At 42.1% G+C, this 13846-nt stretch overlaps 1 protein-coding gene across 4 annotated transcripts in view; it reads left to right on the top strand.

Annotated features, from left to right (window-relative positions):
- The window catches only part of PAX3 (paired box 3), a 65143-nt gene extending 51857 nt beyond the window's left edge, over positions 1–13286 (top strand). For all 4 annotated transcript variants that reach the window (XM_083178072.1, XM_083178070.1, XM_083178071.1 and 1 more), the window contains exons 6-9: positions 317–482; positions 764–978; positions 10581–10827; positions 11501–13286. In XM_083178072.1, the coding sequence (XP_083034198.1) occupies positions 317–482; positions 764–978; positions 10581–10827; positions 11501–11535 (663 nt within the window). In that variant the 3' untranslated portion in view covers positions 11536–13286. The remainder of the gene's footprint in view (positions 1–316; positions 483–763; positions 979–10580; positions 10828–11500) is intronic.
- Positions 13287–13846: the final 560 nt, after the last annotated feature.

Raw genomic sequence — 13846 nt, 5'->3', positions numbered from 1 at the left:
CAGGCTGGCCTTGACCCCTAAATCATGATGTCACACCTAGGGGTGGACCCACTTGCTCTGGAATGTAGACCACTGCTCTGAATGTACTAAAGATGCTTTTGGCCACTACATAGTGGCTCTGCAGTTGCACTCCTGGCCTCATGGTACCATATCTACTGCTGTGCAAGCCATTTGCAGGCCTTTGTGACAGCAAGACTCATATATCCCTACTTACAGCCCTGATAAAATGTCTACCTCGAGTAGGCGATGAGAAAATGCAATCATCATGGTGTATATGTACACTGTCCTTCAACTGCTATGGACATTTCTCTTCCAGGTGTGGTTTAGTAACCGACGTGCCAGATGGAGGAAGCAAGCAGGAGCCAATCAGTTAATGGCCTTTAACCACCTGATTCCAGGGGCTTTTCCACCTGCAGGGATGCCAGGTCTGTCCTCCTACCAGTTATCAGAGACATCCTACCAACCAACTTCTATACCACAAGGTAAGTCCTCCCACGCTACAGAGAGCCACGTATCACCATCCTAAGAACAACAAATGCAATATGTTATATATATAAAAAAGGAAATCTCTCCAACTGTTACCTTACTCATAATTAGCATTTTATTCCAGTCCCCTCTAGCTATGGGGACATTCCATGAATTCAATGCATGTTAATTGCAACCAAGTAAGCACAGTGCACGTTAATACTGAAAATTGTGTTCAAGCTTATTTTGCTATACAAATGTCTTTATATAAGATGTTTTTTTCCCTCTTTTTTTCCAGCTGTGTCTGATCCAAGCAGCACGGTTCACAGGCCCCAACCTCTCCCTCCGAGCAGTGTTCACCAAAGCAGCCTTCCTTCCAACCCTGAGAACAGCTCAGCCTACTGCCTGCCCAGCGGCCGCCATGGATTTTCCAGCTACACAGACAGCTTTGTACCCTCATCCGGGCCTTCCAACCCCATGAACCCCACCATTGGCAATGGCCTTTCACCTCAGGTCAGTGGAGTGTTTTCATTCCTTTAGCTGAGTGCCAGAACCGAACAGGCTGAGCACCTCAGGCAAGAAGGAGAGAAATTGCCAAATTCGAACCATAAAGCGTTCTTTATATGAGCCACATGATTCTGTTTTGCAAGTTTCCTTCCCTTTTTTTCCTCCTCCACCCCCGCACTGGCTACTTCAAAAGCTGTGGCTGGTGGGCTGTCTTTCAAGTGTTTCAGTTCCCTCAAAATAATCTGGACCTTTCTGGAGTTAAAAATGACAGTGGCCACAAGGCAAATAATCTGGAGGAACTGTACAGCAAAGATCGCTATTTCCAAAACACAAGACAAATTCAACACAAATGTAAAACTGTCAGTTCGTTACACTGCTTTGTAAATAGAGCTTCCAGACTCTCTCACTTGCATGGTTCTCTACAGGCAGAACTTTTATGAGCGATTACTTAAAATAATTATTGCGTCGTATGACACATATATCAATCCTAATATATATTTTTTTAATCTTAACATGGTAGACCTACATCAGTTTACTTCAACAAGACATGTAAAAAGCCACCCCTTAAACATAACCATCACAGATAATAATAATAATAACATGTATTGACATAAATGTTTTGTGGTAATAATGAATAAATACAGATGGGGCAGGCCTTATGCTTGCTGGCGAATCGCCAGCAGCATGCCGCTGGCGATCCGCCAGCAACACGGCGCGCCATCTGACTGAGACGCGCGTGCGTCCCCCACGCACGTGCGTCTCAGTATCCGGGCGGCCGGCGGGCGAGGCGGACGCAATACTGTCCGCCTCCCGCTCGAGGGGGGCTGGGGGGACCCGAGGAGGCTGTGGGGGGGTGCGGGCGCCCGGTGTGGGCACCGGGCGCCCGTCGGAAGGGGACGGCAGCACCGCCGGAAGGGGACGCGCGCGCACCTCGTGCGCGCGCGTCCCCTTCCGACACACAGATGGCGCCGGAGCAGGGAATGGCGAATGGCGTCGCCATCGCCATCCCCTGGAAAGATGAGCCCGGCCCCATCTGTAAATCACGCTTTGTGATCGATAGAAAATGCCCACGCACCCTGAATAAAACTACTTTTGATGTTCATAACTTACTGATATAACTATTTATAAATATTTGATAAGCATCATGTTTATATCTTTAGCGGCTCATTTTCGTTTAGGGTTAAAAAAAAAAATTAAAAGCGAAAAAAAAAAAAAACCACCACCGGTTCGATAAGTTCAAAAAATGCTGGCACCTTGCCAATATTTGTGCGTCTCTGAGCCCTAATTATACTGTTAATTTTCATTCAGAAGAGTTTGGGTGGTGTACTTGGGAATTCCAGTAAAATAAATTGACTTGGTAATTGAGTGTCAAAAGGTTGGTTGAATTTACTACGGTCCACATCTGCCTGAGGTTGGTTTGACATTGTTAATGTGTGTCTAAACAGAGGGATTTTTATTATATCAGAGGGACTAATATTCAGGTGTCTAATAGTTTCACTGAACGGCATGCAATCTATAATTAAAATCAGGCTTCTTTGTGGGGCTAAGTGGGGGCAGCTTCACAGCTATGTATCCTCCCCAAACACATCTTCCTCACGGCAGTGAGAGGAAACAGAAGGATATTGAGAATGACATAAATGAAAAGTGAAAAGACAATTATACCCAATTACACACTCATCAGCCTGGCTCTAGCACTGAGAGGGCATCTTAATAGGCAGAAAATGAGATTTTAATGGCACAAAGGGGAGCAAAAATAACGTCTTGCGTCTCTTCCCTCTCCTCTACGTGAGGTTAGCATCATGAGACGGCCACTGCTACACTCTGCTAGACAGTGATAAATCTGCGAAAATATAAAGTTCAAAGACTTGAGAGTTAAAAAGGTTGAGCAGTAAAATGCAGCGGAATCAACATGACTGCCTATGGGCAAAATAACTCATAAAACCTCCCTTTTTTAACAGTAAGTGTAATTATGTTTCAGCGCTTTCTACGGCATATTAGCAGGAAGGCTAAACTTTATGGCTTTTAAGACACAGTAGGAGTGATTGACTTTAAAATTGAACAATCCTCTCTTTTTTTATGTTATGGAATCACATAGAACAAGGCAGCAGAAACGGGGATTTATCTGTTCATTAATTGGACTGGCTGGGCCCAAGTGCGTTTACATAAAAGATGTACTGAGACTAGGGCCTGCCATCTTGGTATAACCTGTTTATTTAAACTTTGACGCTTAAAAGAATAATGTAACAGACAAGGCGGGTGAAAGCACAACCAAATACTTTGGTGTTTGTAAAAGCTTTGGCGTTATCTAATGGTGTGTACACACAGTGAGATTCCTTTGCTATTCGACCTATTCAATTGCTATGCAATCTTTGCTAACTCATGTGGGTACTTGTGAGTTATCCGGGCGTCCGATTTTTAAATCGGGTCGGATCGGGCACATCGCATCGCATCGCATGCGACCATCGGATGCGATGCGATGCGATGCGATGACCCGATTTTTCCATAGGAATCAATGTTAAAATGGACTGAGTCCATTTTAACATGGAATTAAATGGGAAAAAGGGTCCTTTTCATACCCCTACTATCCAAGTGGGCATGGAGTTGGATATAAACCTGTGGCGAGCGTAGCGAGCCACCGAGCCCGAAGCGTGGCGAGCGTAGCGAGCCCCGCGAGGGGCCACGGAATACCGTCCCCTCGCGGGGCTCGCTTCGCTCGCCACGCTTCGGGCTCGGTGGCTCGCTACGCTCGCCACAGGTTTATATCCAACTCCATGCCCACTTGGATAGTAGGGGTATGAAAAGGACCCCTTTTTCCATAGGAATCATTTTAACATTGATTCCTATGGAAAAATCGGGTCATCGCATCCGATGATCGCATGCGATGCGATGCGATGCGATATCGCATCGCATCGCATCTGATTGTATGCCTTAACTTAAGGCATACAATCAAAAAATCGGACGCCCGGATAACTCACAAGTACCCTCATGTGCTATTTACATACTATGCATACTATCTACATTTAATATTCATTGCTGAACTGTCAATTTGGCTATTCAATTTCAGCTGAACGGGAGCGCGCACCGGCATCAAATCACTTTCAAAAGCTTAAAAACATGTTGTACCGCCATTCGATGTCTATGCAATCCCAATTCGATTTTGACTATAGTAAATTGTACCATGTGTACACAGCATGAGCCCTGAAATGTTTCATGAACAGACTTTAGTTTTTGGTGAAAACACACTTTATTGTATTATAAAAGGTGCCGGTACTGGTTTTAAAGTTACAAGCTGATCCATGATTTATAATATCTGCCACATTTATAATATCTCCCAGGATTCTTATTGTAATCATTAAAAAAATGATTATAATGATTTATTCCTGGCTCTGGAACTAGTTCTAAGAATTAAACATGTCACCACAATAAGCAATGGTTTAATTTAACCTTTTTTTTAGTATTAGTACCAACACAACCATATAAGCATATAGAAAACTAGTAAGCCCGCTCGAAGCAAAAGCTTCGAAAGCTAGTCTGCTACCTTCTGTGTTTGTGCATGTGTGAGAAAGAGATGTAGTTTCACTCTCTGCCAGCAGATGGCAGTGTTTCGGAGACTCATGGACACTACACATATATATATATATAGATGATCAGATCACTGCTTATTACAGCCTACAGTATAATGATTGACTTGATGCACTCTCTTATAAACAATAGTAGAACAATATACCTACAACCTGCCATTTCAATAACATACTGTCCCTTTATTGCTGTATAACCTCATTTACAAACCAATATAAACAACTAATGTTTCCCTGTAGTGCACTGACACCTATTAATGTGGACTCAACCTTCTGCTGACGTTTGACATGACCAATTTGGAAATAATTATTGGACTTTGTTATCTTTCCAAATGAGTGCAGTGACATAAGTGTCAGTAAGATTAGCAACCCTTGGTGAAAGATGTGCTGAAACTAAGAGCTTGATTCAGACCTGCTCGCTAAGCTGCAAGTGTTTAGAGCCCAGCTAGCAGGTAGCCATCGCCCCGGCAAACGCAGGCCTCCCTCCCCGCTCCCCTGCTCTGTGCACAGCTGTAAATGCATACGCAGCTGTGCACACAGGGGGAAACTCATCCAGCATCGAATGACTTCTCCCCTGCTCACAGCACTGAGTGAGCCACGACTCACTCGGCGATGCAAAGGCCGTGGGGAGAAGGAAGATGCTGAGGGAAAGCTTGCATTTTCTGGGAAATGCCCAGAAAACGCTGGCAGCATGCCCCCAAACACCTGCAGGGTGTCAATCATCTGTGAGCAGGGAACAATGGCTAGCCTTTGCTCGCTGCCTTCGGGCAGCTTACCGTACATGGTTGTCCGATAATCGGACGGGCTGCAAATTCGCAGCATGTTCGAGCGGGTCTGAATCGTGCCGTATGAGGTGTAAATTGCAGAACTAGCTATGTTATAGTATTTTGTATGAGTGGTGTGCTATACGTTCCCGGATACACAAAAAGTATTATATTTACAAATAAAATTAACATTGCAAGTTGAATGCGCTCAAAACTCCACTGCTGGGAATAGTCAGAAACAGGTTTTTCTTCTGCATGGTGGATAAAGGTCCCCACTGCAGCTTCCGGTGACTCAATATTCATCCCACACATGTTGTGCTTGATTTGTGGGAGCACATGGAAGTCGCTGTGGGGCCAGGGTTGGACTGTACAGTGGATGACCAAGGTCCTGGATGTGTACATGGGCTAAAAAATCCACTACTTTCCTGGACCTGTGGGCAGGTACATTCATGTTATGGAGAAAGACATCACAAGAGTTCTTGAATGGTGCCTGGAGATGATTTACAGCATTTGCGGCAGGCATTAGTTGCTATACTAGTCCCCAGTGATCGCTGCATGCATGCAGCAAAAACAGCTACCATATGCTTGGTGTTGCTATGCTCATGTGGGGACTTTTGTGGCAGCACAGATTCAACTGGGGTCCATTGCGCCTCTCTGTTCTTTGATCCTAGGGTCGAAACTGTCGAAACATAGTTTGAGCGTCCACCATCAAATCTGGCCTACAGGTTATGGCAACAAGTCACCATGACACCAAGTCACCCAAGACAACTTCTGCTCTTGAGTCAACTGCATGCAAAACCCTTGATCAGATTAAGCTTTTTATAGAGTATTAAGCGGATGGATCCCGATGAGATTCATAGCTCCTTTTCTATCTGGGCCACAATCACCCTGGAGTCCACCTCAGTTATGGCCCGCACAGCAGCAACGTTTTCGACAGAGAGGGTATAGGTTGGCTCCAGTGCTCCCCATCTTTCATTGGCCACTCAAACCCAGTGGTTCAGGAATGTGCTTACTACCCAAAAACTCTCCTGCTGTTGCAGACCACTCTTATAGTTGTAGAAGATATAGGCTTTCCAGTGGCCTCAGTTGAGCTCCATAATTAGTTGTAGAGAAAATGAGAATGCTGACTACTTCAATGTCCCATGCTGTTATATGCGGTTCTGCCCCATGACATATCTTAAGATTTATAGCCAGAGATTGCAGATCCCAATCCATCAGTCAGATTTTTTCTACTCTACCTGTGCACTGGTCACCTGTAATGATATTGCACACCCCTCTTTTCTTGACAGCAAAGTCTTAATAAATGGTGATAAATTTGAAGAAACCACTAAAGCATTTGGTGTCGCACACAATCAAATAGATGCCACTTTGCACCAATTCAGTGATGTCAGATCCCAGACAACTAATAGGCTGCATTATTATAATTTTCGGTCCAGCCTAGAATATAGCATCCTCCATGCATATAGGGGACACCCTAAAATGTTGCATATGCTAATTCCCAGTGTCTGTATGCAGTCTTCAATATACATGAAATATACTGTCAGTTCTTTTATTGAAAATAATAGGTATAACATCTAGCCGTGTGGTACTAGGGTTTCCCACACACATATATTTGGTAAAGATTGATTGTATAATGAATGGACTTAGCTGGAGAAATGCCATCAAGGTGTATGCCAGATTAAACACACATGATGGAGATGTCCATATAAAATTATGAGACATAGAAACTGCCATCAGTTGATTCATGCCCGTGTGAACATGGCTGAGGAATTCACAGTCATTCTACGCAGCGGGAATAGCACAGAGCAGGTGGCACCATTTTTCTTAGAACTGGGAGCTCTGGCCTGCATCTGTTTCCCATCACAATAGAGCAATGCTCTGGACATCTTCAGGACAACGTGTCCGGGCTTCCTGTGGAGAAAGCTTCTGTAAATTACACGCTACACATGTGTCAAATATGAACAGTTATTGTTAACTCCTCTAGTACTGGAGACATACTATAAAAATAGGAAAAAATGGTATTTGAATGAGAAAATGTTAAAAAAAAGAGGAATATGATCTGTACCTCTGATATGACTCACATACAACAGGAACAGCCATTTTGTAAGCTAAAGCAACATGTAGTACTAGAAACCAGTGACCCAACTGTGTGATGTGATGCTGCTGGTCCCTACTGATTTCATCATGTGCACACTCAAAATGGCTGCTCCCATTGGGATTCATTCAGAGCTATATGCAAGTTAGTCATAATTACACTTGCATGGAACTAGATATTCACTGGTATGCTAAATTGTACATACACATGACCTGGGAGAACAGACAAGGGTATTGGCTGGGGGCATGGCCAAATCTGGGATGCATGGCCATGCACTGAAAAGTGTGACAATATCTCCCTTAGTAGCTGACTCATGATCCCACGTGAGCGGAGAGTGGAGTGGGCGGGACATGGACGCGTTCATCCATTGCTGAGAATGGGGCGTGCAAGCATCTCTGATGTGCCAGCGCCCCATTCTGGCAGATGGGAAGGGCTAGCGGCAATCGGTGAAATGGGAGTAGCTCAGATGAGAGCGGCTCCACCTGTATATTGAGCAGTCTCCTGATAACAATTACTGACCAGGAATGTAACATTAAATTATGTAATGAAACCTACAAGGACTTCTTGATAAAAGAATTGATCTGTATTTAGGATTATCCATCCTTGATTAGTTTTTCATTTCACGCCGGGAATCTGTTTTCGTAATGTCCCTACTGGCAAATCTCAGGATGCTACAATTATCTGGACCATTTATTTCTCTAACAATCTGGAAATAATATTATAAAAACTGAACTTTTACGGAAAAGCCCATTGTCTAGATTTGAACTTTGCAACGTATTCTCGCTGCAGCCATTTAGGGGAGTTGTCTTATTAGATTAGTTTTTAACTGCTTAATTTCCATGGGACTTAGCTAGGAGGTTACATTGCTGATAACAAGAGCTACGAAAGTTCAAGAAGCAGGAGAGATGTGTCGGGACTATTTGCGGTGCAATGAGATCCTTATTGCATTATGCGAGTCGTCAGGAAAAAGCATTCATTCTAACCCAGTTACGGATGCTGGCAATTCTAAACCAGGCAGACAGCTTTTACGTGTGTGAGAGATTTGCACAAAGATCGTCACTGATGCTTGCTCTTTCACCGTGGACACAAGAGCTTGCCTAGGACAGGAAACACAGCTAAATAGATGCTCACTAGTTTGGTAAAAGGGATTAGACCGAGGTGACCGTGCCCTTCCCTTGGTTCTGTGTTCATTTGAAGAGGTCACGGCACAAAAAAATACAGGGGTCTTCAAGCCTGGGGCTACTTCCTTTTTTAGCTTCCAAAGAGACATAAGCAGGAAAATTGAATTATTAGGATGTTAATTCAGTGCAGGTAGCCTCGCGGAACACTAGAGTTCAAATGATGCAGTGAGGCCCTCTCTAAGCTGAGAACTTCTTCCTGCATTTGCCCAACATTCAGACTATTCGCTACATACACTAAGCTTAGACTTTTTGACCATTTTATGGGATAAATTCCAGATATTTTACCTAATTTCATTTATCATTTTGCACAAATATCACTGATTTGTTTTCTTAATTTTATATGTTTTTAGTTACTGCCGAAAATTCCCCCTTGTTTGACTTTAGTAATATATATATTGTTAAATGAAAGAACGGAAATATTGTATTTCTTCATGGATGTTTTATGATAATTTCCTTCTACTCATTACTCCCTAAATATAACTCAAGGTGGACCTAATATTCAGTATACTTTAGGTCTATTCATGTTAAGACAATTTGTTATCGAACATGTTTATATATATATTTCTTATTCTATGCAAAAACTCAATAAAAAACTATTGAAATTAAAAAACAAAACAAAAAAAAAACGCCCTTGATGGCATATATGTGTTTACAGGGAACCCATTGTCTAAAAAAAATAAACGGCAACATATTAATGTTTAGCTGAATCATTCATAGGAACATTTGAGAGAATATGAGAAAACAGATTTGCTTTTGAAATTTATGCAAAATAAATTTAAACTATTAATGTCTATTAGTCTCTGAACTGTCTGATTGCCATTAACAGTACTTGTAATATCAATTATAGTACAATATGGGGTTACATTATCCATCATATAATGTACAGTTTACAGAGAAATATAAAAGCACTTATTTACTAAACTTTTAAATAACAGGGGGGTTGTTTTTGAATGGTTTTGTTGTTAAACCCAACACTTCTGATCGTGTTTATGTCCTATATCTAAAAGGGCAATGCTTTTACTACTGTAGCTGTGTCTTGCTAGTAAAAACATTGTCCTTTTAAAAATTGTGCGTAAACAGTCTCAGAAGTGTCAGGTTTTACAACACGACTCTTCCCCTTGTCTGTGGTCAGGGGGACATACCACTTTTTCAAAATGAAGTCTTCTGCAAGTCTCTTAAGGGGCCTATACATGTAGCAATTTAGGGGTATTTTCTAAGTGATCTCAAAAGATCGTTTAGAAAATGTCCCAACATCGCTCTGTGTGTAGGGGAATAGTGACAGCGATCTGCTGCCCCACACAGCGCTATTGTCCCGGCAATTAATATCCAGCGTGCTGGATAAATCTTATTAATCACCAGGGAGAACACTGGCCCTGCCAGATTGCTCGGCGCACAGCACTGGCACATCACTGTGTGCTCAGAATGCTCAGTCGCGTCGGTGTATGTGTAGGCCCCATTAGTATCATTTTGGTATTACTGAAGTACAAGATGCCCCTGTGAATGGGTATCCCATACATAAAGGCCAGTCCAATTGCAGCTGGGACTCACACAGTATTTTTTCACAGCACCATACAGGTCTGTACACAAATATGTATGTATTTGGGGTGAAGTAAGGCAGAGAGATTGTCTTTGTCATTGTTTTTACCCCACTGCAAGGGTAACTCCCTTTTGCCCATTAATTAGTTTGTTTTGTTGTTCTCAATTGTAAAGCGTAAGGGAATATACTGGTGCAACTGTTAATAAATTTAAATTTAGGAGAGAGAATAGCTGCAGTCACAATTTAGGTTCTACATCTTGTTAATTTGCTGCAGTGTAAAGTCACACCAATTGTAGCTTGAGTGTTTATGAGATTTTGAATAAATTCTGCAATTCCCTAACATATAGTGAATAATACAGTACCTTGTTGTGTATATTGCCAAGAAGTTATTGCTTAAGAATATGTATTTGTAATGCATGCCATTGATTGAAAACTTTTTTTTATTTCCTTTAGGTAATGGGTCTTCTAACGAACCATGGAGGAGTGCCTCATCAACCTCAGTCTGACTATGCCTTATCTCCATTAACTGGGGGTCTTGAACCCACTACTGCAGTATCAGCCAGTTGCAGCCAGCGAATAGAACACATGAAGAGTTTGGATAGTCTATCGTCATCCCAGTCATACTGCCCACCAACCTATAGCACATCAGGATACAGCATGGAGACTGTAACGGGCTATCAATATGGCCAGTATGGACAGAGTGAGTATATTTACTTCATCAGTTATCAGTGTCTTATACACAGAGATTTATACTGTATATAAATGCATTTTCAGAAGCTTAAAGGTCATGGCAATATCCAATATCCCTATGGAATGTCATAGGTTATCATCTAAGCCTGAACTATAGTTTAACTATTCCCATTCAGGCAGGAGGCTCCGCTCACATGCAGTGAGTTGACTTTTTATCAGATAAAAGAAAAAAACAAGAAACATTGTGGCTTCCAACAGAAGGTTGATGACTCTCTCTTTCTCACTGAGTCTCTTTTGTCTCCGGTGCTCGTTGATTGTTCTCTGAAAAACATCTGTTGCATAATTATTTGCTTAAGTGATGTCAAGGACATCTTGAGGTGATTATGTGCCGAGACATGAGACCTGACCGCTATTAGGTAAAACAGAAGGTTTTGCCCGACATGCAATAACCACGGGCATGCCCCGTATTAAAAACACATGCCTTTAATCAAGTCAGTTCGAGAGTCATTATCGTATGTGATCACAGATTCTGAGGGGTTTGTCAAACTTGTCCCAGGAATAAAAATATTAGCCATATTCTTTGATATCCCAGTATTACATATGACAGTGTCAACCTATGGTTCAGGCTGGCTCTTGAAGTAAGTTAGGCTTAACTCCTCTAAACATCTCTCTTTTTCTTACAGGTGCCTTTCATTATCTGAAGCCAGATATTGCATAAAAAGACTTTGGCTCTGATGACGTTATACCCGGAAGTTTAGACAGGATGGATAATCTCATCAATTAGTAGCCCCAAACTGGAGCTTGACTGCAAGACAAACAAATAGACAGTAATTACTTCTCCTTTTACGAAAGTGCAGTCGATGATGGGAAATACTACCATCCAGACGGTCATATAGGCCAATACTGGGCATCCTGTGTTTCTGCTGGAAGAACTTATCTGGCTCTAGAGTCTGAACAACTATTCCAAGTGTACAACTCAACAGAGCTCTGGCTTCTAAGTCACTCACAGGTTCTCCTGACCTTCACACACATGGCTCAATACTACCCAGGTCAAAGAAAAGGCAATGAAAACAACAAGAGTGAATTGGGAGAGAGTCTACTTTATCTTCTCCCGTGGCCAATATCAGAGTGATGAGGCAGCAGTTGAGGAGAAGCCTTTCTATTTTGCACATGACCACACAACTGGCAAGGAATAAGGAAGAAATGAGATTCTGTACCAGCCAGAACCTGGTCATGTTGTTGTTCTTCAGCTTGTTTTGACTGTATAAATAACATTCCAGTTCATCATGTTACAAACTCAGGTGGGACCTTCCACTTGATATTTAAGGTTGACGTAAATAGACAAAAAATGACTAATGTTTATAAGGACTTTATTAGGATTAACACCCAGCATTTAAAAACTGGCAGACAAATTTGGTGGGAGAAATAATTGACAAGGGAACACCCAGCGCCAGTTTCTGATTGAATGATATTGATCTCTAGGCTGTCAATCAACGTGCAATACCATACCTCACTTTAGGATCCCTGTCATGTCTTAGTAATTCAGTGGAAGTGTATTTTTCTGAAAGCATTTCTCATTTTCAAAGAATTTTCTTGAGCTCGACTTCACACTTTTCTACATGAGAAGGCAACACTTTCTATTTTATAGGACAGTACAAAAGGAACTCCACCATATTGTCTGTTACGCGTTTCTCTAGATTGGAGGTAGGCAACCTGCAGGTTGCCAGCTGTTGGTGAAAGACTCAAGTTGCCCTGTCATATAATGGCAGACAGGTTATACCAGGATTTCAGCAGTAATTAGCAAGCCACAGGTTGCTTAATCCTACTTTAAAGACATTTCCGGACTTTAATGAGTTGTCTTGTGGGATCCAAATTAGCATCAGGCAACTTTCTACATTCCAGATACTGCTGATCACTTGGGAAAATAGAAGTTATAATTCAACATTTCTTAAGCTAAAGCTTTAGCAAGATAAAGCATTACAACACAAATGGACATTTTCTTCTTTCATTAAAGCAAACCCTTTGCTAACACACACACAGCGGAGACAGCCATGTTTGGGCGGACCCTAATCACTAGTAACCAGTGATAAGGCCGAGGAGTGTGCATGCAATGGGCATGCTTTAAAGAAAGATAAAAAAGTTGGACAAAAAGGAATTACCTATGAACCACTTTCGTTGCTAGATGGGTATGCAATAAACAAAAAAAGGTTAAAAAAGTCTTATAACGAAAATGTAATAATTATGTTGGGGTTTGATAATTTACAGTCTTATTTATTTCTTCGTTTCTTTTTTGACAAGCAAAGCGAGGTAGAGCACAAAAACATTCCTTAAAGAATGATGGGTAACTAATTAGGGGGTACTAGATAGGATAAGGTTAGCGCTGAGATCACACTTTCGTCTTAGAGGTGATGGAAGAAGTTACATTTTATCTGTGTGTAGTCGGTGTTACCGGCAACAGATGCTGCAATATGTTTCATGTAAAAAAAAGTGCAGTAAATATTTACTATTTATAATAAACCATTATAAATACATGTGATGCAAACTTGTTTTCTTTTGATCCATTGCTGTAATGTCAGAACAATCAAAACATGTGTATTCATAGGGTGTATTCAATGATTTCTGCGAGCTGTGACAATGAGCAGTGCTGATTGCTCGCTGTCACAGTTCACAGGGTCAATATTCAACTGACCCCCTGCACACACCGTTTCCCCCTTGCTAGGTGTTTGTAGCGAAGGGGAAACAGCCTGTGCGTCCGCTAAAACAGCGATGCTCCTGACTTAGTGCAGGGGGCTCCCTGCATTAGCGGCGAGCCTCGCTGTTTGGGGGAATCCTCGCTGTCGCCTGACAGCGAGAATTCCTCGAGAACGTAGAATAGGGTGAGCGGCCGGCACGGGGATTAAATGGCGAGGATCACTTGTTTTCGGCTTGCCGGCCACATTGAATTAGGCTCATAGTGTGTCACTATCAAAGCCAATAGCTCAGTTAGAAAAGAAAAATAAGGCCACATCCCAACAACTCACTTGTGTTGG

Source organism: Crinia signifera, chromosome 3, assembly GCF_055691185.1.
Source record: "Crinia signifera chromosome 3, ASM5569118v1, whole genome shotgun sequence".
NCBI lineage: Eukaryota > Metazoa > Chordata > Amphibia > Anura > Myobatrachidae > Crinia > Crinia signifera.
Note: the sequence above shows the minus strand (reverse complement) of the source record. Positions and strands in the feature narration are given on the sequence as shown.